Here is a 26,349-nt window from a genome sequence, read left to right on the forward strand (position 1 = left end):
GAGCTCTGAGCATGTACATCGATGGGAAAAGTCTGCGTAGGCCTACTGTACCCATAGCTTTGAACGCATATTGTGAGAGGTTATATTAACAGAACAAATTGTAGAAACATAAAATAAATGATATTTATCAATTTAATATATTCACTTTTTTGTGTTGATTAATTAATGAACACAATTAATTGTATTTTCCATTATAGACAAAGTGGTAGATGTTATACTCAAGGTATTGTACTTAGCAAAGAGCAATAAATAGGCTACTGCATGTGTTGTACCTCCTTAGAAAGAATGCATTTGAAAACCTATTAGAGGAAATACTGTGGAATATGTATCCCCTGGGATATTGTGCTATAGCATTCTAATGGCTACATCTACTGTATTGAAGTTTGAACAGACCATTATTGATCAAAGAGCCATGTCCTATAATACAAGTAGCTCACTTGCAAACTTATTATTTTATTTATTTAGCTTTCCATATGTGCTGCTTAAAATGTGATTGCAATGCATTTCTTACACATACATGCATGTACTAATTTACCAGTGTAAATAAACAAGAGGTATATTGATGGTTGAGGATTTCATATCATTACACATGTATAGGATTGTTGCAATATCAAGACACAAACATAGAAAAAGAGTGACTCTTTGTACAAACCTCTGTTGTATTCCACAAGGTCTTTCTGTAAACTGCTCCATTTGTGTTTGTGTGTGTTGTGAGTTATTGAGGGAGTGGTTCACTTGAAACAGTGTGTGTGATTTAGCAGTTGAGCTAAAGAGTGAGTGTGTGAGTGTCTGTATGCGAGTCTGTGTGTCTGTCTATTAGCAAATAGGGAAGGTAGGTGGTACTCCACATCACCTAATCTAATGGGTTTTTCCTCCCATCTCTCTGCAGCAAATGAAATTACAGAGCTGTTATGGGTAGCATTCTCAGATTTCTCTTTGAATTGTTTTTCCCTCGCTCCCCTCCATGCATGCCAGTGGCTGAATCCCAAGCCAAAGAGACATCCTTTCATATAACATGTCCACATATTATCTACCAGCTTGCGAGACTGCAAGGGTGGGGACAGCAGACCAACTTCCGACCTTCCACCCTGACGCAGTCTAATACAGGAGCTTGATGTCATGTTGCTGGGCAACCGGAAAGGAGAATCTGCAGCATCACTCTTGATTTACTGGTCATTAAAATAGGCAATATGTAACCCCACATGTTGTAATCAGTGGAGCTGTGTGCTGGTTCTAGTCCTACATTGCAAAGGACATTGGCTCTCTTAAACAGTTCACATTAGAAACAATACTTTTTTTTACAGATAAAGAATCTTTTGAGTTTCTCTAAACAGTAATTTGTTGTCATGATGTCTCGAGTTATGTTGGCAAACATGTTCAGAAACAGCTCAATTGTACTGCTGGCTTGTCAGAAAACAACATGTGAGCCATACAGTACTGTGAGGGGGTGTGGCACAAACTGATAATCACATCATTGTGAGACACTATGGCAGGGATAATCAGCACTTTACCATCATCTTCTTGTTTACTGCCTCCAGTATTCAACAGCCACAATAGGCAACAACGTTATTGGGCAGTAATGAATATTTAGACTGTTATTAATAATTAATAAAAATGTTCCACCCACTTAAGATGCTAATAGTTTCCGGCAGTAGCCACAAGGCGCACTCAGAAACCAGATTCTAGCTTCTTGCAAAGATGTTTGCAATAAACATAGTGCTCACTGAAATGATAATATCACAAACCTGTTCATATGTTCACATCTGAAGCTCCCTTCTTTGCCCGGAGCAACTCAAATATTTGGAAGCTATTTTTACATATATTGTGTTTTCCTGTCACTAACAATGATTTGCTTAAAGTGCTTTGAATATCCCAAGAGATTCAAAAGATCAATGTAAGTTGAATCATTTAGGGTTTGAGTGCTCATTACAATTGACACATGAGATAGACACTGATAACTCCAACATTTTACAGCTTCTGAAATGAGCTAATGCTGATTGAGGTTTCGTAGTTATCAGCATTGTCATCAAGTTTATAAATGTAAAAGCTGATGCTAAATGCCTCTGATTTTGTTAGCACTTAAGATAAAAATATTTTCAAAATGAAATCCTTCCACTAAACTGAAGGTAATCAAGACAGTCTGAAAACTACTGAATTCTATTCAACATAGTTGTGAATCCTTTGTGATATCAAGGGCATTAGTTTACCAAACCAAGATTAGGTGAGTTGAAGTGCAACATTGACTTCAAAGTGCTGAATATGTATGTAATGTATATATGATACGTATAAACAATCACAATGAAAATCTCAACATAAGAAAATAAGTGTTTGGTAATTATATTTTAAAGAAATAAACTGGTGAGCTCTACATTTCTAATGAGACTTTTGAAAGATTGTTAGCACATCACATTAAACTTAAAAATATCTTTGAAAAAAAAGCTCTTGAAGAAAATAGTAATAAAGTAGTTTTAAGCAGCACATTTTGTATGCAGGTACATGTTTTTTAGCTGAAAACAAACTTCACCTCAAATATATAGACGACAATTAAGAAGTAAGCTATGCAGAAATTAAGATATTATTCTACACCAGCTCCATTGGTTTTCTGCATGTGTATAAAAGTGTGCATAGTTATAACTTTGAGGATATTTGACTTTAAATCCAACTCTAACACCTCTCACATTCAGCTCAAAAAGACAGAAACAGCAATACCAATGAAGGTCCTTGCATACATGAAACAATATATAAATGTATTTTATAAAAAGGAAGTTATGGAATGTTTTGGCATACTTGAGGTACATGTAATCTTTATTATTTTGGCATTTCAGTTAAATGGGTTATAGCAGTGTCTTGCATGCATTTATGTATACACTACAAGCATTAATGCATGATGGGAGATGTTACATTTAATGTAATCAAAACATTCTTTCGTTATGCATAAAGTATATTGTAAGTATTGAATGTTTTAATAACATGCAAAATATACTTATATTAATGGAAATATACTTTTCCAACATGAAACAACAGATGAAGTTGTGACAAAGTCCAGGGTAGTTGTCATGGCCTGGGAAGTACAACTGCAACCGTAAAATGTAAACAGAAGTAGGAAACATGAGATGTGTGATGCCATGTCCTTGAGACAATCATTCAGAATATTCTTAGCCGTCTTTCATCCAACTGATATTTATCATGATAAAGATTGAGAGGTAAACTGTGAAAAAACAGTTTAAAAAATAATACAAAAACATACAATATTAATAAATAATAAAATGAAGTTAAAGGTTGAAAAATAAAGTTAACCTTAAACAGCAAAGTCATAGAACATCAACATGATTTAAAAACATGGCTTTGTAATTATTTGAGGAATAATTAGTGTTCATTTAACAGTTTCCTTTGACCTTTTCCCCCTGCTAAAGGTGCAGCTTGCCTGTCTGCTAAAATACAGCAGATCATGGAGAACATTTGGTTTCATATCACAGGTGATAAATAGTAGTTCTTCAATAAATTCCATACATTATAACCATTACATCAAGGTCCATTGTAAAAAAACAACTAGGAAAGAAAGGAGACACAACGAGGAAATGGAAGACACATGAGAATATTTGAAATGATGCAGCTGTACTACAAATAGACACGATCACAGATAAACTCATCATGGAGCAAACTGTCAGAGAGTTGTGGTTCAGCAAGGTCATTCATACAGAGGGTCATTTAGTGTGTACACAGCAAATGCTTGTTATATTTTTTGCCTTAAAAAAGCAAACATTGTTTTTTGATACAATCTGTTTATACTAGTAACATTTTAAATGGTCCATCGCTAGCATATAGCCGGCTGAGATTAAGTATTTGAATGATGATTAAATAAATATGAATGTGCAAACTATTCCTACCATGCGTCATGGCTTGGACTCTGATAAACACAATTGATGCACAGGGCTGGAGTTGTTTGGACTGTAGGCTTAACTCACAAATACAAAAATCCATTTGCATTGCATCAAGCATGATTGACGTGGATAGAACACGATGGAAATAGTGTGCTACAGCATGCACACTGATGGAGAAACATTCATGCAGGTCTACATTTCTAGTAAAATGCAGCGAATCTGACTTTGTGTCTTGGATTTCCAGTGGCGGTATCAGCAAGCAAGGCTAGCCTTATTGCCCCTGAAAGAACAACCCTTTTGAAAAGTAAAAAAATGTATAAAAAGTCAACAAAGCAAACCATTACATCTAAAAATAATAAGAGCCGTATAACATGTTTTTCTGCTTGAAAAAAAAGATAGTTACATTTAAGTAATACAACTTTCAGTGATATAACAATAATTCAAGACACTGGATAGTAGAACTGCAATATAATAAAGTCAAAGCATGAACTAATGTGTCTTTCTGAACACTTAGCCAAAAGGCATCCTTGCACCTAGAACACGGCCAATTGGTCCCACTAAAGCCTAAATGAGCCACCAAACTTTAGACTCAAGTAAGCATGGTCAGTTTGGCATATAGTTTATCTTTTAAAAGAGGGAGTCCAATGGATGTCTTTCAAAGGTTGTAAACATGTTTGTCATTAATTAAAATGTCTTTGTTGCATCTCCAGAATTCCTTCACTATTGCTCTCTGACATCTTTGCCCTCAACCTCCTTTTCACTTTTGTCTTTTTCATATTTGTGTCTTCCATTTGAAGTCACACTGTTACTTGAAGGCTGAAGGGCCGCTGAAGGTGTCAGTTCACTTTTATCGGCGCCAGAAATGTCTTGGAGTTTGTCGGTGACAACATCCTCTTTGTCAATGTGTGTTCCATCCCTTTGAATGTTAACACCAGATCTGTTTGAGGGCTTCAGGAAAACACGGCTCCTTGCATAATTTCTGTATGCTCTCTGGATGACAACGGCTGATGTGTCCTCCTGTTTGCGACGGAGGGTGGTAGTGATTGGTTCATAGGAAACTTTGGAAGGATTGGAGGCCATGAATCGCTCCTCCATCTGCCCCCTTAGGATGTCCATCTCCCCATCTTCACCAAGAACACGTTTTGTGAATGCAAACAGAATGTCCAGGCAGTGAATGCGTTCACCATTCACCATGGGTAGATCCATAGAGATCAGTACCATCTTGTTAGGCATGGGTATACGTAACGGTGGGTCCAGAGCATCTGCAAATTCTGAAAGCTTTTTGTACTCCATGAACTGTGTTGCATGAGGATCAAACCTTTCCCAGACCTCGTAAAACGTTTCAAAATCATCCTCACTTAGTGGGTCGGCGCTCTCCTCAGTGGCCACACCGAAGTTTTCCAGGATAACAGCAATGTACATATTTATCACAACCAGGAAACAGATGATGATGTAGCTCACAAAGAAGGCGATGCCCACAGGGGGATTTCCACAGTCTCCCTTAATATCACTGCCAGGATGCTCTGTGGAATGGTCACAATCATCTTCATGTTTGTTGAGAATGGGCGCAAGAAGGCCATCCCACCCCGCTGAGGTGGTGATCTGGAACAAACAGATCATGCTGTTGGCAAATGTCTCAAAATTGAAAAGGTCATCAATGCCTGCTTCCTTCTTGACGTAAGCGAAGTTTGACATGCCGAAGATAGCATAGATGAACATCACCAAAAAGAGCAAGAGACCAATGTTGAACAAGGCAGGAAGTGACATCATCAAGGCAAACAAGAGTGTGCGAATTCCTTTGGCACTTTTAATAAGGCGGAGCACACGGCCAATCCGAGCCAATCGGATGACTCTGAACAAGGTTGGCGAAACAAAATACTTCTCTATCAGTTCCGAGAGACACATTCCTGGGGAAAGAGAGCAAAACATATTAAACCAACTGTAAACAATACACACTTAAACTGAAAAGAATAATGGTTTTAATTTATTTGAGCAGTGCTGTGAATAGAGGCGATTCATACCGATGATTGACAGGACGACGACGATGAAGTCAAATACATTCCAACCATTTGTGAAGTAGTATTGGCGAAGCGCGATCATCTTCAACAAACACTCTCCAGTAAAGATAATAACGAATACTAGATTGATCCAGTAAAGAACTTGTTTTTTTCCTTCTGACTGGTCTTCAGTTTCTACCATCATGGTTACCATATTAAGCCATATTAGAACCATTATTAAAATATCGAATGCTTGTTTTGTGGTGAAGTCAAAGACATATCCTTGAATTTGGTTCTGAAATAGACATAAAGTGGACAAAACTTTTTTTTAAGTGCCATGAAACAAAGATCACAGTTATAATACAGATTAGACGCAGACTGAATTATAGTTACGTACTGATGGTCTAGGAATCGGCTTTTGTGGTTTCTTTGACCCCAGCTTTTTCATGGCATTGTAGTATTTCTTCTGTTCTTCAGTCATGAAGATGTCTTGACCTCCAAAGTAAATAAAAAATATGAAGCATGTTAAATTATAGCAAAGGTGATAAGGAGACACTGCAGACATAGATTCATGTTTTTAAATTTTTGAATGTCAATCAGAATATCAAGTGAAAATATCCATATTCGTTTAGATACTTATCTTTTTCTTTTGCTGATTGAAGTTGTCTATGATGACACCAATGAAGAGATTGAGAGCGAAGAAGGCTCCAAATATGATGAAAACAACAAAAAACCAGTACATGTTCAGGTTGTACTCATAATCTGGTTGTTCATCCTATAAAAGGGAGAGGAAATTGAGAAATTAGTACTTAAAAGTTATAATCCTTAAAATTGTAATGTCATTTGGAAACTGGTGCTAGCCGTAAATACAATATAATACTACAGCTTATACGCCTAGATAAGACCTGAAGTACTTGTTTACAGTGAAGCCAAACAAACTCATGTTGTTGTAGTAATAAAGAATTAAATCAAGGATAACTGCAACTGTCTGATTTCACACGGCACACATCGCAAGTAGTTTTCACTTGTGATGTGCTCACAATGTGTTGGATGGATTATTTTGAAAGTTTCAAAACAACACCAAGGTACATGGCGTGGAGTAGGTCAAAATACTTATTTGTGATCCAGCAACTTGTTGTGTAGTTTACAGAGAGAGATAATCACATGGTTTGATTTCATAAACTTTTTAAACCTAAGTGTTGTGATATTGGGTGGGATTCATTATCAGTGAGATAATGGAACAAACAGCATGAGTGCAACATTAAAATGTGATTACCTCGTTTCGAGAGTCCACAGCAGCATACATGATTTCCATCCAGCCCTTGAATGTAGCCTTTATAGAAATGAACAATTTCCAAACAAAAGTATTTCTCACCTTACAAATCACTTCTTGATATCCACCAAACAGCAAAAAAGACATTGGCAAGATTACATCAACTATCATCTATGATCAGTTACTTACCACTTGCAGCAATGCAAGGTATCCCATACCAACATTGTCGAAGTTGACTTTGTGGATCTTCCAACGAGCATCGTCCATTTTGTCACAGTCTGACTTGTTTGTCACCTTTGATATAGGTAACTCTTCATTTGTGGTTTTGTTGACACAATAGCCGAACTTCCCCGCAAATAAGTTTACTCCCATGATGCTGAAGATGAGCCAGAAGATGAGACAAACCAGCAGCACATTGAAGATGGAAGGAATTGCTCCAAGCAGGGCATTGACCACCACCTGCACACCAAAACATCAACATAGCCCAGGATGTACTGTAGATTTAATGAAAATCTAAAAAACAATGATAACTGCGATAAGGTGGGAACAAAATAGGTATGAGATTGATGTTGTGTTATGTATCTAAAGGTTGTTTAAGTGCGTTACCACTACATTTTTAGAGAAACCGGAAACTTTTTATAGAGGCAATGTAATGTCAAATGATTAGCTTACTAGCAAAAACATGTAAAACGCTTGTGAATATGTCATATTAAAGAACAATGAAATTGTAATGACATATTTTGACACATAAATAGCTGCTTTTGCCAGTAAGTAAAGCTACCACTGGAGATCATCTTAACAGTACTCTGAAAAACCTGAACAATACAACATGAAAGCAACTAATCATTAAATACTAGGCTACATTGATTTTAGCAGGGCGTCAACCCTCCCCCTTTGGTTACATAAGTTGTCCACCCCTGTTTAGACCAGGTTTGCGTTGCATAGCAACATATTGTAAGGGTGTGAGAAGTCACAGCAGACATTATTGCCTCACACAACAGAAAAGTCTGACATTTAGCTTAGCATTGTTAGTTTAGCTTAGCATAAAGACTGGAAAAAGGTAGATATAGTAAGCCTCAATCCAAAGATAAAAAAATCCACCTACAACCATCTCAAAAGCTCACTCATTAACATGCTGCATACTTTTTAGCCTTTTTAGTGAATTCCAGAGTCTGGGATCTGGATCATGGATCTTTATGCCACTCTCTGCCACTGCCGGTGCAGTAAGATGGTGACAGACAAAGATAAATCAAGGGAATCTTACCCTCATGCCGTCAAACCGAGACAGGGCTCTCAGTGGCCTCAGAGCTCGAAGGGTTCTCAGAGACTTGATGGCACCAAGTTCAGAATATCCCATGGCATTGGCTACCATACTGACCACTGAGACCTAAAACACAAACAGATGTTAATAAAAAGAAGCTAAGAAATATTTTAAGTAAGTTAATGTGTCATTCTGTGTAAGAAGATCTGTTTCAACTTACATCGACAATGAGGAAGTCTAGCCAGCACCAGGCATTTGTAAAATACTTGGCATATCCATAGGCCACCCACTTCAGTAACATCTCCAGAATGAAGATGTAGGTGAAGATTTTGTCCGCAAACTCCAACATCGTTTTAATGGTCTTCCTCTGCTCAATGTAGATGTCCTCAAATGCCTGATCATGAAAAAAATGGCAGTGAGTAATTAATTCTAAAAAGGAATCAGACACAAATAAATACATCTTTAAAACAAATATTTGTAATGTTAAATAAAAGAAAAAAGGTAAACAAAATGCTCTTTAAACTTAGCACTTTTAAAATCTAATGCCAGACGTGATGCCTAACACAATATGTTAATACATAGGAGCAGTCAGTCAAATCAGTTGTTCAAAAATAACTTTATGGTTATTTTTCCCCCCGCTCATGCTCTTACCAGTGCTCCACTGCTGAGCAGGATCATGAAAATGATGAAGCTCTCAAACCAGTTGTGCTCCACGATCCGGAAACAAGTCTTTCTAAGCGTCCACCACACCTTCCACCAGCCCACTTCCACATTTACTTGACAACACTGGTACTTTCGCACACACCCTGAGTATGGAGAAAGAGAAGATGGCAAATCACCTGTTTAATATTGTGTATAAGCATAACAGTGCTGGGTAAAGTGGTGGTTATAGTAGTATTTACTGTCAGGAAAGCAGGCATCAGGTTCAGCAAATTCTTCCGATTCAAAGTCCACAGACTCTACTCCCTCCCCGCCTGGCAAACCGTCTATTGTACTCCCCTCTGAGGAGCTGACTTGGTCATCATCTTCCACAATCTGCGGACGAAGCAGAATCAAACCAGTGTTGGATAAGCAAACATAACAGAGCCATGGCAAAGGTAAGGGACTGACATACTGAGAACATGTCTCTCCATGCTCCCCATATCTCTTCAAAATTAAGTTATTTTTATACACAAAAACCCCATCAAATTCAAAGAGAGATTGAATTAGTATACATGAGGATTTTACATCATGCATGATGATTTTTGGCATATTTTGATATGTATTTTCTGTTGTTTTGTTTATATTAGGAATAAAATATGTAAGCATTAGAGCACTGACTGCTCATTCTGACTTGTTTCATCCATTAAATGTTTGCTAAGCAAAGAGACGTACGAAATATTTAAAAAATGAAATATAAAAAAATATATAGTACATTTGAGAGTGGCAGCCTGTCGGTGTTGTACGGAAGCATGGTATTTCAGCCTGCTGTTATATGGCTTTCTACAGGGTGTGTCTCCTACAGACATACGCTGGCAGATGAGAACAGCTTAGCTTGAATGCCTTCCTAGAGAATGCAGAGCACTGGCTGTCCTGGGACCAGCTAATGCAGTGCAGGCAATGATGTAAGCATGTTACTGAGATGGACTGTGAGCATTAAAGTCAATGTGTTGATGTTGTGTGCTTTAATGCATCAATTATGCTTCTGTCAAAGTGCTTCAGCAAAATTACGAGTAATCAGTGGAACATTATGTTTATGTTTTTTAAAGTAAAATTGCGATTTTTAAATATCTATTGAAAGCGTGTCAGCAGAAAGCCTTTGTATGTTTGTGCGTAAACCACATATCCTGTTGGGTAATTGCACTCTTGTGTATTTGATGTCAAGATTCAAAGTCCAATTTTGTCAAAACCCCGACAAACAAATAAAGACGTAAAGAAAACCATAGAATCAAGAATAAAGGAGAAACTTCTTTGCATAAGTAATTCTCTACAAAAATGGTTCTTATGGAGATTTGTATTATTACAAATTTCAAGGGGAAAAAAAGTAATGTCAAAGAAAAATAGGTGGTCTGTTAAAATGTTTACTGGATGATTACTGTAGTGTAAATGATGTACACTATCTCCATAATGATTGCAACAAAGTCTTATTTAACCTTTGGAGCATCTGTTAAGCAGCAAGCAAGCAGTAGCAACGCAAAATATTGCAAGCTCAGACGAAGGTTGAATAAGTACATTTACAATGCAAATAAAAACGTGGTAACAATAATCATAAAATGGACAGTGTATTTATTTTTTTCTATTGCACTGTGAGTGAGCTTTCTTTCAATGGAAAGCACACAGCACCCTTAAGAGGAGGATTCGGCTTCCAAGCATTCAGGCCTAAATGGCACATAATGCAATTTACACACTGGTATTTTCCTGTCTATATGGACTCTCCCCATTAAAGGGCCAAAGGATTTAGTATCTTCAGGGGAAACACCACATCACACGCACATACCATTGCCATGGACTGGGGGCAAAGTGCTTCAACGGGACTACTGCGACGAATCATGCCACAACCAATAGTGAAATTCTCTTTCATCCATTACACATCCTAAACATTATTTGTATAGACTTATTTCTAACAGTAAAAGCACCTTGATATACAAATCGCGACAATTCACAAGAACATCCTTACCTCAGGGCAGCCTACTATATCAGATGAGAGACTGCTGAAGTCCTCTGTGTTGAGGTTTTCAAAGTCTGATTCTCCCAGAGCAATAGGAACAGTGACAGTCAGACTAGGGTTGTGAATGAAAGACATAATGGAATCATCACTCTTGCTACTGACTATGTACTTGTCTCCATTTTTGTCCACTCCGGTCACATCCCCATTTCCATTCTTAGAAAAGTCTTTGATGGTATGGTTGGGGACACCATTTGGCCCTAAAGGTTTGTGGAGCTCATCCAGGGTTTTGTCTTCACCCTTCTTCCTCCTGAGACAGACACTATTGCAGCTGCTTCGAAGCAGGGACTTGACGAAGGCTATGCCATTGTGAATTCTTCCAATGGCAACCTGAAAATTGTTCATGTCTGTGTCGTCCTCTACCCCCGCGATGTTATCAGAACTGAATGAACTCAGCAGCAGGGCCAGGAACAGATTCAGCAACTAACAAAAATGACATAACTTCATGTAAGATTGCATTTTATGTTTTAGACATTGTACTTTATGATAACAACAGAACACGAGTATTTATAAAATAGTTAATTGTTAAGTTGGGCTCATTAATTGACCATAAGAGATGAAAATGTACCACAAGGTTTCCAATAACCAAGACCATCATGTAGACAATGATGCACTTGGTTGTCCCAGCCACCTCCATACAGTCCCACATGGTTTCTATCCACTCTCCACAAAGCACTCGGAACACAATGAGAAATGAATGGAAGAAGTCGTTCATGTGCCAACGGGGCAGAATGCAGTTTTCAGAGATTTTACACACACAGTCCTTGTAATGTTTTCCAAACAGTTGCATGCCCACAACTGCAAAAATGAAGACGATAATGGCCAGCACCAGCGTCAGATTGCCCAAAGCCCCCACTGAATTGCCAATTATCTTGATTAGTGTGTTAAGAGTGGGCCATGATTTAGCCAACTTGAATACTCTCATCTACAAAAGAAAAGAAAAACAAATTATTTCGTATCTATCAGCAAACAACTGCGACTGAACATTGACTTTGGCAAATGTGCGGTATACTCACCAATCTGAATGATCTCAGAACAGACATGCCATTCACGTTTTCCAAGCCCAGCTCCATCAAGCTCAAACTGACAATGATTGAATCAAAAATATTCCATTTCTCCTGGAAGTAATAGTATGGGTCCATAGCAATGATCTTGAAGACCATTTCTGCCGTGAAGATGCTAGTAAAAATCTTTATTAAAGCAAGAATCAGAAATGCTGACAATTAATAAACATGAAACCCATTTAGCAAAAATGTGTGTTCTTTACAATTTACTTTCAGTCCCACTCACCAAATTTCCCACATCCAGCATGTTGCGGAAACCTAGAGACATTTGATAATGCTCCATGGCCATAAACAATGTGTTGAGCACAATGCAGATGGTGATGGTTAGGTCCGTGAAGGGGTCCATCACAACTAGTTTAACCTTCCTCTTGATCCTCAACCATCTCGGACAACACTCCCAGATGAGGAAAGTGTTGGCAAAATTGTACCAGCAAGGAGGACACTTCTGCCTCAACTCTTCAAGCTCTAATAAACACAAGTAATGGTTCAACCGAAAAATATGTTTTAATCTGCTGCATCATTTTTATTTTCGATTATGCAAGACAAAATCCAGCTAGGACACTTATGCCATTGTCTACAATGCTTACCTTCCACTGTGCTAGTTATGACACTGGCTGTACTGAGAGCTCTCTGTCTAGCCTCTGGGCCATCAAGGAAGTCAATACACTCATGGTCTGCTCCTCCACCCGGTCTGTATTCTGTGTCAGTGGTGTCAGCCTGAGGATACAAACAATTGTTACGGATGCAACTGTGTTAGAGAACTGGGTTGAAATGCATATAAAGTGGCTGAAAAAATAATATACAAATGAAACATTGAAAAAATGTAGGAACATTTGAATGTCCAAGTTATGCTTTGTAAATGTCATTCCTGACCACAGAAAACGGCATGAACAGTTGAAAGTGAGTCAAGCATTCACGAAAGCTTTTAGCTCTAAGAAGGGTATTGGGAAGCCTTGTGAAAGGCTCCAGTTCATCCAATTAAGATGTTGCGCCACGGTTTCACAGATACCAATGCTAGCACAGTGAAATGCTACTTTTAGAAAAAAACTTTCAGTAAAACAACAATTGCTGAAATGATCATGAACTTTGGAATGATGTTCTACTGAAACAGCATCCTGATTCCTACACATGAGGGTATTTGATACAGGCAGTAAAAGGTAACAACAACAACAACAACAACAACAACAACAACAACAACAACAACAAATATGGAGTTATGGGCTATAGGCAAATGAAGTAGGGCAATCTGGGATAGAGAACCCTTTCTTACGTGGTCTCCTGTGAAGGCCATATCTACCGTCACTTTGGGCAGAAGTAGCTCCACAGGTGACAGTGAGTGTGAATTCCCACCCACCAGAGACACAACCCCATTGCAGTCTACAGAGCTGTGCTTGATCCCATTTGGTGGAAGTAGGAGATGTGACAAGAAGCTCATACTGCTGCTGCGTCGATCACTAGTCCGGGGAAAAAACAAAGAGCCCCTTCGACTTAGGGTGTCCTCAAAAATGCTGTTCTCGTCATCAGCAAATTCATTTTCTGAGCTCACATCCTGCGCTTGGCTTCGGAAACTGACAATGCTGGTCCTACTATTCCGTCTGGACGAGAACATGGGTCCACGGAAACTCAGAAAGGACTAGAAGAGAAAGATATTCTTATCATCTTATCATAATAAGATAAATTCTGATCATAAAAAAGGAAAGATGACATCGCAATGACCACAATGTCATATGTGCAAATGACATAAAATGGTGAGAAACAAAAAATGCCTTATGATAATGAGAAGGTTGACGATGTTCTAAATTATGCTTTGAGGACTTAAAGGAAACTGCAAAATTAAAAATACATGTTGGTGATGAGCACAGTAAGGATCATGAAGATGATGAAGAGATGAAGATTAGGATCATCATGATGCTGATGATGATTTTGACAGTGATGCTGATGATGAAGATGATGAGGATGATGAGGATGAGGATGGTGAGGATTGTGATGATTGAAAAATCACCATATTTTTACGAAAAATGACAAAATTCTCGAGAACAAAAAAGCATTGTTTCGTGGGAATGTGAAGACAATAAAAATTGCATCTTGATAATGATTCAAATGAATAACAATGTAAGAAGTTGATCAAGAAATAGAAGATGATTATGATGATGAAAATGACAATGCCAAAGGTGATGGGAAAAGAAATGTCATTGTGAAAGCAGGGAATTAATCGTTGCATTGGGCTCACAACATGTACGAAAGTAATCACAAATGTATAAGAAACTAAAGGAAGATCAGTAAATGTTGACAATATTATGTATATATTGAGTAACACATTCTTAATATTGTAAAAATCCAACACGACGTTAGAATTCCTCACAACTATCTGTGGCTGTAATATAAGCTTGGCAATCTCATTATCAATCCATTAGCTTCTACTGCCTGTCATTCAGTTTGAGCTCTGCAAAGAGCTTGTCAAAAGCCAGCAAGTCTTCCTGTTGACAAAGTTTGACATATCTGCCATTTAATTACAAAAAACATTTATCACAGACTTGCATCTTATCAATTCTGATGAATATTCTTTCAAAATATGGCCACTGGAGCACTGCTATTTTCTGACAGGCTCTATAAGTCAATATTTCATACTGAAATACAATCTTTTTTTTTATTGAATTGTACAATTCATGCTAGTATAACTTGATGGGACTGTAAAAAAGTGTTTAATTGTACTATTATTGATTGGTGCAGAATAACCGCATTGAAGATACATGTAGAAGTACAATTAATGGAAAGAACAATGCATAAATTGGGCTTGAAAAAGGACATAATATCCTGAAAGCAGGGCAACAGTTCACATCACATCGGTAGCTAATATCGCTGTTTTCATAGACAATCTTACTGGCAGATTATACTGAACCTGATGCGTGGGGGAGCATTTCATGTCATAGTTGAGCTGGTTTGCATCCACAGAGAAGCGGCAGCGACCTTTCTTAATACTGTCCTGCGACTCGGATTGAGATACCTTCTTGTCATCCCCTTTGCCATCATCCTGCCTTTTTTTCCTTCTGTTGCGTCTCTCTTTGGCGCTTTTTGAGCTGAGCTTAGAGTCAGAAGAGCTCTCCGGGCCACTGGGTTTATCACTGGCCTCGCCTCTCTCTGCAGCCTCTGCAGTTGCTGCTGCCTAGAAGAGAAGTGAGGACAAATGGGGTAAACACATGGAATAGATCTTTGTGAATCATATGTTGTTCAGGTATTAATGACACTGTGTCATAAAAAGTGTTCAACTGCATGTGGAAGTTTTCCATTGTAAGTGAGAACCAAACATATTCATAGGAATGCACTATAACTGGGTCGCAGCTTTTTCCATGTAAACTAAGACTCATAACAGCACATGTTAACCACAATCGAAACACGGCTATAAAACAACTTAGAACCCTCAGCTGTCTTTTGTAAAAACAAATACCTAGTGATAAAAGTAAGATTCATTCCAACTTTATTTAGTTTACTTGAAATCCGTCATTTGACATTAATATTTGGGACATTCGATCGCCCTGTACCTGAGCGTCCTCTTGCTGCCGTTTCAGCTGCTCTATCATGGCCTTAAACTCTTCCTCCTTCTCCTTCGCCTCCTTTATGGTGGCTTGGCTCTGCTCCTCGTAGGCCATAGCTACTACAGCCAAGATCAGGTTGATCAGATAAAAGGAACCGAGGAAAATCACCAGCACAAAAAAGAACATGTAGGGCTTCCCAGCTGCTCGCAATGTCTGGAAGAAAAAATAAAAACAATATTGTGGTACACTTATTTAATATAGTTATTCAAATGAATTGACCTTGTTATCTTGTATTTCCTAATTCAATATGTTTCTGATCTCTACGATAGGTCAAAGCAGCATACTTTATGTAGATGTCTCTATCCCTCCCTTTTACTTGTCAGTGGCCAATATCATTTTATAGAAAAAATAACTTTAACCACAGTAAAATACCTGATTTGTTTTGATACATTAAATAAGTTAGATTGAATACCCTGTACAACTTGCTAAAGTGAAGCCAAAGGATTAAAAAACACAAAATAAGGGTTCCATATTATGACCAATAACACTGCCATAAAAAAAAGCTTTTTGAAACTACCAAGCTGGTCATGTCAACCAAGTACACAAAGTGCAGTGTTGTATTACTGTTTGCTTTACTTGCTGATACTACAATGTTAAGCCCATTCAGTGGACAACTATTTACCTTCAGTCCCATTCAAGTTGTGTTTGCCTGAGTCACAGTTGGCTCATCTTTGTTCCATCTGACCAAGATGCACCTGCACTATTTAGAGGTTTGTTTGAACACTATTAATACCAATATTGTATGTAATGTGAGAATGCTTTGTCTTTTGTACAGAGCCCTTCCACAGAAGGCACTGCCCTTTTTTGTATTTGAAGAAGCAGACGGTAAAAATACAGCATCCTCCAACACCAACACACATGAGGTCAAACATTTCAACAACCTGCCATGTGTTACTCACAGGGTCACTGAGAAACTAAACGACCAAAGAAGACTATATTGGCATATAAGATTACCTTCGCTACAACATAGTCAAAACTAGGCTAAATTAGGAGTTAACCTGGATGTTATCATTGACTTTAAGCAATTCAACACAGCTGTTATAATATCTGGGCTCAATCATTTAAGGATTAAATAGAACAACACTGAAGTGTCAGGTTGTCAGTATTAGCCTTACAACTTTTTTAATCCAAGCAGGAAATTAAAGAACATTATACACTTGAATAGAAAGACATTTGCCAAATTCTACACGGTTATCTTTATACAAGCTGCAGCAATGAGGCAACAATAGGCTGTATGTGTATCCATACATGTTTTCTGCAGATGATACTGCAATAACCTCATGTGAGGTCACAGTCTTTAAACATTATATTGTCTACACAAAATAATTATAATATTAAAAGCTTAGTGTAGCTTGTTATAATCATATAAGAACAAACAAACATATATGTGCATTCATAAGCCATTCTGAAGACACTGATTCTGGAGAAAGATTGTTCACATATAAATTAAATTCCTTAAACAATCCTCTCCTCCAATCTGCGCTCCTTCAGAACGTTAGCATGTTCCAGATGTTCCCTCTCGCTCACACTGCCTTATCTTTATCTGCCTTATCTAAACATCCATCGCACTTCCCCTCGTCCGGCTGGAATAATGATGTGTGACTTGATCTGAGCCACTCTGTTTGTTTCCCATTTTCAGAGCCAGGGATGTGTAGGAACACAAGAATGAATACCATCTTTTTCAGTGTATAAACAGAAATGACAGCAAGCTAACCAAGAGGAGATCTTTACTGAATTTGACCAAATTATTTGAAGTGAAAATCATCTATGCTTGCATGACTTATGTATTATATGACTTCAAAACATCCAATCGTTATAATTACAGGGCCTACCTGCTGGTAAAGAGTCTCCCAGTAATCCTGCGTCATCAGTCTAAACAGAGAGAGAAAGGCCCAACCAAAGGAGTCAAAACTGGTGTAATTATAGTCTGGATTTCTTCCTGTTTTTTTGCAATGGAACCCCTCTGGGCACTGCCTGCGGAAAAACAAAGAGTCCATAAAGCTCAGAAGAAATGCAAACACAGATGCATCAAACAGCACAAAGATTATCTACATGATGTTGTATCCAGTCTTCTTGTGCTTGGGTATACACTTACCCAGCTACACTGCTAAATCCACAAAGCAATGCATCTTTTTTACCTGGAAGGACATAGTAAAAACCTGATGGGGCAAGAAGGAAAATCAGACTTTTTTGTCAGCAGTGGTTGGAAAAAAGCGGTTGGAAAAAAGCCCAAGATAGACACATAATATATGTGAGTACACCGCTACAATCCGCAATTAATAATATCTAATAATATTGTCAACATTGGGCTGGAGGTGTCCATTCAAGTCTAAAAGCCTCACAAATTTGGAATAATTTTAAATGGGGGAGGGGGTTGTATTTAATTGCATATATTGAAAAGGTGTACTCTAAATAGGTGTTGACTATTGAAATAAAACACATGTATAATTATATTGAGTGGTTATAATTGTATATCTACTGATTTATCTTTTACTTAAAGTGAAATACTCACGCTTATCTAGCAGGTAGATAGCCTCTGAGAAATTGCCATACTCTGTTTCAGTCATATTGGTCCGATTATAAAGTGTAATATTATAGTCCCGGACACATTTGTGTTTTAAATTGCCCATAAACAGTTGTAGTCCTACGAGGGCGAAGACGCTCAAGCAGAAGACGGTGAGAATCATCACATTGGCGAGCTTCTTCACTGACTGGAACAATGCTCCAACAATGGTTTTCAGGCCTGCCAGATAAAGAATCACTTGTTATTTCCAGTAGGCAATTAAAAAGCATTGTGAAAATTAAAAGTAGTCATGTGCAAACAAGGAGGCATCTCTCATGTCAAAAACTAGCACCTAATCTGTTGTGTTGGAGATTTAAGTGTGTTATGCTAGTAGCAGCTAATGTAGGCTCAAACCTAATCTATAAGGCAGATACCTGATAAACTCCCTTCTTGTAAACTCCTCTACCAATTATTTTAAATTTAATTTCCAAGGTCTGTCATCAGCTCTAATGCTGATCCAATTACTCGGGGTAGTTCATAAAACGTAATCTTTTTGTCGTCACAAAAGGCATTTTCTTTTCACATGTTCTGTAGTACTCTAAAATGACTGTTTTCAGACATTGATGTGTAGAATCGGTACATATTTAAAGTATACATATATTCTTCCCTTTGTTTCCACTATCATTTAAGCATCATCTATAATGAGGTAAAGATTATTAATAAAATATTATGTTTTAATAGCAAACACAATACTTAAGCAACTCCTTTTGAATATAATTTGTCCTACTTTGGTTACTCATGACGGGTTTATGCATCAAGAATGGCAATCAGAGGATCATGCATGTTAGTGATAATGTGCATACAACAATCATGGGACACACCCACACATATAACATGACACTATGTCTTCATTAACCACATGCAAAGAGGAGCAAATGACTGTCAATGAATAGTGCAAGAAACATAAAAAGCAGCTTGTTCATAAATGGCAACGATATCACAGAGATCTAGGAAAACACAAAGGAACATTAAATATGTTATGTTGCTGCTTAAGATTCCTGATTTTAGTGGTAAATTACAATGAGCAAGAGAATCAAACAGCTGAATTTAGAAATGGATCCACCAGAGACCCCTGGGATTACTTCAGTGTTTTTAGGATTGAGAATGTTCAGTTTGCTTAAAGAACTCTGTGAGAATCCGACATACATGTCATAACAGTAGCAGGAGAGGAGGTTACTGGAGGACAGCTGGAGAAAAGCATGCAAGAGGCTAACTTACATGCACTTGCTCCTGCTGCTTACCTGGGATTACCGAAATAGCTTTAAATGCTCTCAGCACTCTGAATGTGCGAAGAGCTGAAAAGTTGCCTAGGGTTACAAACTCTGTTACATACCTGCAGAGAAACATAGAATTACTATGGAGAATTGCCCGGGTCAACAAAACACATTGAAGCCTGCAATGCTTAATAGATACACTACACGAGTATATTTAAATACATTATCAGGAGAAGCAGTCAAACAGTATACACTGTGGCATGCACCTTAGTGAAGGTACAATGACAATGAGGCCACTGTGATGATGAATAAAGGGAAAGCCTGATGATATTCTATATTGTTTATTATTGCCAACAAATTACAGGAAAAGTCAAAAGCCAACAATTTCCTTGGTGCCTCCATTGTTCTACAAAGACTATTACAAAAACATAAATATGCCACATTGTTGCACTATTTTCTTCCATTATCGCATATATGCACTCAACATGTGTTATCTAACTTTTGTAATAAATAGTGCAACAGACGGGGTAGTACAATCCGAAGGTATAAAAAAGGTTATTATTTTGTGTTTTGTTGGCAATATATAAAATATGGAATGATACTAGCTTTCCCTTAAAGACCTAAAACATGTATTATGAACAAGTAAAACATAAAACTACTCACGCCAACACAATGACACTAAAATCCAGCCAGTTCCAGGGATCTCTTAGAAACGTGAACTTCCCAATACAGAACCCTCGGGCTAAGATTTTTATGAGGGATTCAAGTGTATAGATTGCAGTAAATGTGTATCTGTTAGAACAAAATGTAGTTGTTAATGTACATTGCATTTTCATATTGATATACACCAGTATGTGATTCAAATAGTAGTTCATTGGGAACTTACTCTACATTCTTTGCCCACTCAGGCAGATGGCTCCGTGTCATATACACACAGTTGGCGAGGATAGTGCACATGATCACGATATTAAATAACTTGCAGGCATGTTGTCAAGGAAATCACTTATATTGTTGGGGAATTAACACATTTTGTCATCATAATCTCATGCAAGGTGCAAATGATTCAGGGATATAGCTTAGTAACCACAGACTTAGTGAGGGCTAAACATAAAAATGATTCACGCTTATCAGAATGACATCTTGATGAAAGGATATGAATGTACCAAAATCCAAATTGATATTCTTCTAATTGGGTTGAAAGGACTCAGGAGGTACAAGGCAGAATCGGCGTTGAAGCGGAAGAGACAATTTCCTCTGTTTAATACTATGAAAGTCTGACGGAAAAAGAGAAATATGTATAAAATAACCAAAAATGAGTAACAGTTTGTATAAACATATATTCCTTACAAATACTTATCAAATTCTGTACATTGCTGATCAACCTAATATCAATATTTTCTATTAGCTTGGTCTTCCTGTCATCTATTATTCACAGCCTATGGGTATATACCAACACTGCCATGATAACAGCTGCATGCAATGATAGAGACAAGAATCCTCATTTCTAATGCAATGATAGAGACAGTAATAAACCAACAAGAAAAACCCACATGTTGAAACAATTAATACAAAAATGTAAACGAGCGTCCTTAGGTTTAACACTTAAGTTTGAAATCAAGCCAACCTACTTTATGATTCATGTAGTATGGATCCAGGTCCTCCAGCGGTGTCGACACCATGCCTTTAGGAGGGTCCCCATACAGGAGAGGGAGTGATTTGCCCGCTTCCAGGTCACGGCTGGGCTTGATCTCATTCTCATCGTTGCGTTTTTTCTTCTCTTTCTTTGGTTTCTTGGCGTTCTCCTCTGTGATACGTTTGTCGATTACTTTGAGGTACTCACGACTAAATGGGCGGAAGCTGTCTGGACCTGGTGGTACAAGCAGCTGTGCCATCTTTTCATCCTGTGCCTTCAGAGTGAACAGCTAGCCTCCAACATGAGAAAGGCCTAAGGGGTCTGGACAGAAAGGGAGATCTGATTAGAGGTGGACGAGTAATATCTGACATGAAATGGCACTTTATTGGAAACAAATAGTGGAAAGTATTTTTGGCAGCACATTTCTATCGTCAGGTTGGAACTGCTTTAAATGGCGAGGACAGGAAAGTGGGTGTCTCTGATCCTTGTCCAGAGATCATCAGTTCAGGAAGTGGAAGGCTATAATGAGCCTAGAGATGGCTGACATACACATAAATTCCTGCCAGCTATGGTAAAATTAGATCTAATTATCTGCTCCTCGGTAGATAAAATTAAGATTTGACATGACAATGATCAATTCCAGGTGAGGTTCTTGCTCCTCTCCTCCATCGCTCAAATTGAAAAGAGTCCACTTTTCCCCAGAGCACTGAGATAGAGAGGAGGGAGGAATAGATCCATCGTACTAATAGGCCTGACTGCTAAGATGTGTTAGGCAGGCCTATGCAGTATAAAATATGAATGCACTATAGACTGCACTGCATCTCTCTGTGCCCTGCCATGGACAGATTTTGCCCGATCTTAACGTAATAGTGAAAGAGAACACTTCCAAACGTTGAGTCTGTGAGGCTAAAAATCAATCACAAACACACAGGTCAATCCACTGCCCACAGCACTAGTTTGTACAGTATGTGTGATGTAATTGCAACAACAACAACAACAACAACAACAACAGGAGGTCTACTGTAACTGCTAACATTTTTTTCTGATTGACAGTATATGATGCAAATCGGGTTTATACCAAGAGAAACAGTACGGACACACTTGGATATATTCATAAGAGATTAAAGAAATCAGGTAACTACTGATTTAAATTGGATTTTAAATCAAAGGAATTTGGTATTGAACAAGATAAGCATCTTGACTATCAACACTATAAACACTGCCATTTGTTGTTGAAAGATATACCCTGTTTGCATTGACCACACATATACTGTAAATATTGGCATCAGTTATGCTGTCATCTCTGGACAGAAAGACCACACTGCTGGGTTAGATGCAGTAAATAGGCCTTTGCAAGTTCAAAGTGTTTGTTACACTTTTACTACAACTACTCTTATTATTTATATCATATATAACATGTCATTGTGACCGTCCATGAATTTGACTTGTGGAATTAATTTTAAAATATTACTTGTACTCATTGTCATTATGGACAAATGCCTAGACCTGGTTTTTGTTTTTGCGTAGACAAAATCACCTCTTCTGTATGGTCACTTTAAATGATATATATTATATAAAAACAAACACAAACACACCACAGCAATAAAGGGCTGGACATTGCTTCCAGGCATTTTAGAGACCAAACAATTCGGAATCAAGTGCACTTAACCTACCTATGATTATCTTAAAAACACAACTCTTTATAACTATAACTAAGCATATAAATATTTAGAGAAATGCAATATGGTCTTGGTAAAATTGAATTAATAAACAAGAAAAAGACAAACTTCTTGTAGCTTTTGATGTTCAAGCAACAAGGTCAACCTGCAGCGACTAACCTCTATAGAGGTATGCATCCTTCTGTCAATCGGCTCCCAACTCATTACACACAACTTGAGATATGAGCTGCCACTTTGAAGCTTCAAATAGGCCCACTTGAATTTATCTGCAACTTGTCAGCATCTTGACCCTGTGCCGACTAACCTAAAATGGATACATTAGATTCCCTCAACTCTCACTGGAACATAATGTCATCACATTAGTTTGGTGTTGTTATTCCTCATACCTTTAACTCCTTCCTGCTGATGAGCTTTAAGTGATGACTGACCGTGGCCTTTAGCCACCAGATAGAAAAGCACAGTTTAAATATTGCATGCTCATTTAAAATATGTCTTTAATTGACCTCAAAGTGCTTCTTATTTCTGAGATTAGGTAAGAGATCATTTGTGGCATCCTTTATTGTAGAGTAACACTACTATAGCTATCTGACAGATATCAAGGCCACATTTTCATTGGCATTAAATGGACTTAAATTGTTACTTATGGCTGTACAGTTCCAAAAACCTGAATGTGTCGCTGCCTTTAGACTTTTGCCAAAATCTTTAAATTGATGATTGAAGGCAGAGTTTATACCAGCCTGTGAGCTACAGTACAATCATGAGAAAACACAGACAAGCGGACCTTTACAAAGGTCAACAAAATGACATAAGGACGGTTTAATGCAATATTCCAGGGGAATCAGTCTCTTTGTATTTTCCAATAGCTTAGTCATAGCTACTGTTACCTTAAAGTATTTTTTCACAAGAAAAACCTGTGGGGCTGGGGGCTTATGGTTAAAGAATAGGTTCACATTTTAAGGCAAAACAGACATGTCTAAATGTATATAGAAAAAGTTGAAGATTGGTGATGTCATTTTCTATCCTCAATATTTATCATTGCTGAGCTGCAGTTGAATATTCTAACATAATATCATCTCTTTAATGTGTATATCACTCCATACTAATAGGACCATAACTTGGCAGGATAGGTATTTTTAACACAGACAATCATGGTGCATTTTGAATAATAAACAAGGGATTGCTACATGATCAGCACAAACAACTGCAGCTACCTATATGTTCATAAGTCATGTGAGTGTCTTTTATTTAGACAATTTTACCGTTATAAACATTCCATTTGTTTTGGTCAATCCTCAGCTGCTGTAATGCTGACCACCTGAACAAGCCTACAACTGAGCTGAGGAGTTGCCACAAAAACTTGACATTTTGAGTGACTTTAGCAGACTTTTAGCATTATGATGCCTAACCTGCAACATGCCTGTATACTGAGTGATCACAGTTCAGTATCTGTGGACTCCTTAGGGACCAACACACTAACAGCTCTTAAGTGCTCACAATTAATGCTTGGTGCCTCATACAGACTATCAGGCATTACATCTCGCTCCTTCAGGGCGTTGGCAAAATAGCTGATGATGGGCAGTCATCTTAAAAATGGTATGGAATATATTCACATTTTTACAGGCTTTCCGTATGTGTAAGTGTGTGTACAGTCTGGATAGAAAGAAAACAGGACAGCCCAATCTCTAATTGATAGGAATCTAATCTAATGATGTTGACAGTCATGCAAGCAGGAAGTCGTCTAAGATGGAGTGTGTGGGCTAATAGTTGCTGCCATACCCATTAACTTCTGTAACATATTGTAGCACATCATTTGCACTCTAGCTTTTGTCCATGAAGTACAAGAGATCAATCACCGTTTTTCCCATACAGGCCTTCAACACATAATAACATAATTTGATAGAATGTGATTTTCCGAGGTTGCATCACATTGTCAAGACTGATACCCCTCAGACTTATTTTTTAAAATAAAGACATCACAAATGTTTTCTTAATTATTGTATAATTGTTTTGCATTTCTTTTTTTATAAATATATGTGCTGTGTGTTAATGTAGATAGATACATAGATTATTATATATATATATATATATATAGATAGATAGATAATTAGTTAGATAGATAGATAGACCCTTATTCTAGTTTCCCCCCAGCTACAGACTTCTATAACTAATTTACAGCAATACATTTTTCATAAATTATTAACACAAATAGAAAAAGTACTTTAAAACCACTGTAGAAATTATGTTTACTTACCATCAGCTTTTCATCATCGACATGTGAAAAATAAGAGCAGCGTGGAAAAGCTTCAAAGTGAAACAATGTTGTTTAAAATGAACCTGCCCGTCCGTTACAAGTGTGTTGACGCTCCTCCTGACGCAGAACTGCTAATTTCCACTAAAACTCTGAGAGAGAAAGAGAGAGTGTGTTTCATACGCCCCTCCGCGCGCCACAGTCAGAGTACACTGTGCTGGTGCTTCCGGGTGTTCCTGGGTACCAAGTGAGGCCGGACCTGACTGAATGGCAATGGGATGGTATTGTGGTGGACATTATCATGCGTAATTGTCAGGAATATAGTGTGTCATACAGAGTGTATCGGAAACTAAAAGCAAAAACCACAACTATAATGGTGTAAAACACTATCTGTGTGCGTGTATGTGTGCGTGAATGTGGAGGAAGGGGTCAGAAGCAGGAGCCTACAGTAGGAACGTTTTAAAACATAAAACAAGTGCTTGATTCGTGGACAGTAAGGGAGAAAACACCATAAGCACATCAGAGATATATATCTTTCCCTGCCCTTTATATTTTGAATATAAATTCAAATTAAAGATGAAGATAATAAAGATGTTATTAGAGCTGGATGGTTACAATGAGACTGTTGCCACCTGGCGGACACATAAAGCACTGTCAGACTTTGAATTGTTGTGACAAGTATCCCTGACATATGATGCAAACCTGAAGTATATGCATCCCTGTGGCCTAAACAATATAGATTTAAACAATTAATAATAATTTAAATGTTCTATTACAAAAATGCATTTAAAATATCGATAAAAAAATACAAAAAGAAAGGAAATTCACTCATTTTGCTCATGTGTGGAAATAATCATTAAAATATATATTTGTATATATATTTGTATTCTATTCCACCACTTTCTCTGCAAAATTAGGGTCACAGAAGGAACCTCGAAACTAAATAGATTTGATCTTTACAAAGAAATGTACAGTCCTCCACATGTACATTTTATTTCTAATTCCTTGCTTATTCTCTAATAGCTTCCTTCACTGAACAAAGGGCTCTTTTCAACAGGCAGCTTCACAGCAAAATCCTTAAATCCTAATTTCCATGCTTGTGTCAATACATATTTTGGCATCAAGTGTCAAAGTGAAAACTGTTTTTTAGCATTTAGTTTAATTAACACCTGTCTGCTGCAGTGTCACACGCCTTCGTTTCAAAAGTCAATATTCATTACACCAGCTCTGATTTGCACT

General features: G+C 37.6%; 1 protein-coding gene across 7 annotated transcripts; it reads right to left on the reverse strand.

Moving 5' to 3' along the window:
• Positions 1-2,786: 2,786 nt before the first annotated feature.
• scn1laa (sodium channel, voltage-gated, type I-like, alpha) lies at positions 2,787-25,300 on the reverse strand. 7 transcript variants are annotated; one of them, XM_034109481.2, is made up of 27 exons: positions 25,114-25,300; positions 21,179-21,504; positions 20,706-20,824; positions 20,437-20,526; positions 20,214-20,342; positions 19,578-19,669; positions 18,286-18,516; positions 17,869-17,932; positions 17,606-17,747; positions 15,720-15,926; positions 15,080-15,343; positions 13,451-13,813; positions 12,768-12,897; positions 12,407-12,645; positions 12,133-12,306; positions 11,685-12,041; positions 11,069-11,539; positions 9,315-9,447; positions 9,064-9,218; positions 8,633-8,806; positions 8,416-8,538; positions 7,341-7,610; positions 7,155-7,211; positions 6,519-6,653; positions 6,276-6,380; positions 5,903-6,173; positions 4,602-5,788 (listed from the first exon to the last, which is right to left on the reverse strand). In XM_034109481.2, exons 2-27 carry the CDS (start codon positions 21,440-21,442, stop codon positions 4,602-4,604), a joined length of 5,946 nt encoding a protein of 1,981 aa, XP_033965372.1. In that variant the 5' UTR covers positions 21,443-21,504; positions 25,114-25,300. The 7 variants fall into 7 exon arrangements, with proteins under 7 accessions (XP_033965373.2, XP_071063159.1, XP_033965371.2 ...); XM_034109482.2 differs by lacking the exons at positions 20,706-20,824; positions 21,179-21,504; positions 25,114-25,300 and having other exon boundaries at positions 2,787-5,788; positions 15,185-15,343; positions 20,437-20,520; XM_071207058.1 differs by lacking the exons at positions 20,706-20,824; positions 21,179-21,504; positions 25,114-25,300 and having other exon boundaries at positions 2,787-5,788; positions 20,437-20,520.
• Between the last annotated feature and the right edge of the window lie 1,049 nt (positions 25,301-26,349).

This window comes from Pseudochaenichthys georgianus, chromosome 21, assembly GCF_902827115.2.
Source record: "Pseudochaenichthys georgianus chromosome 21, fPseGeo1.2, whole genome shotgun sequence".
Taxonomy (NCBI): Eukaryota; Metazoa; Chordata; class Actinopteri; order Perciformes; family Channichthyidae; genus Pseudochaenichthys; species Pseudochaenichthys georgianus.

Coding starts and splice junctions, on each gene's coding strand:
- scn1laa (XM_034109481.2), bottom strand. CDS start 21,442: ATGGCACAGCTGCTTGTACCACCAGGTCCAGACAGCTTCCGCCCATTT. Junction 20,527..20,705: donor ATTTGGATTTTGGTACATTC/ATATCCTTTCAT, acceptor ACATGCCTGCAA/GTTATTTAATATCGTGATCA. Junction 19,670..20,213: donor TTTAGTGTCATTGTGTTGGC/GTGAGTAGTTTT, acceptor GTTTCTCTGCAG/GTATGTAACAGAGTTTGTAA.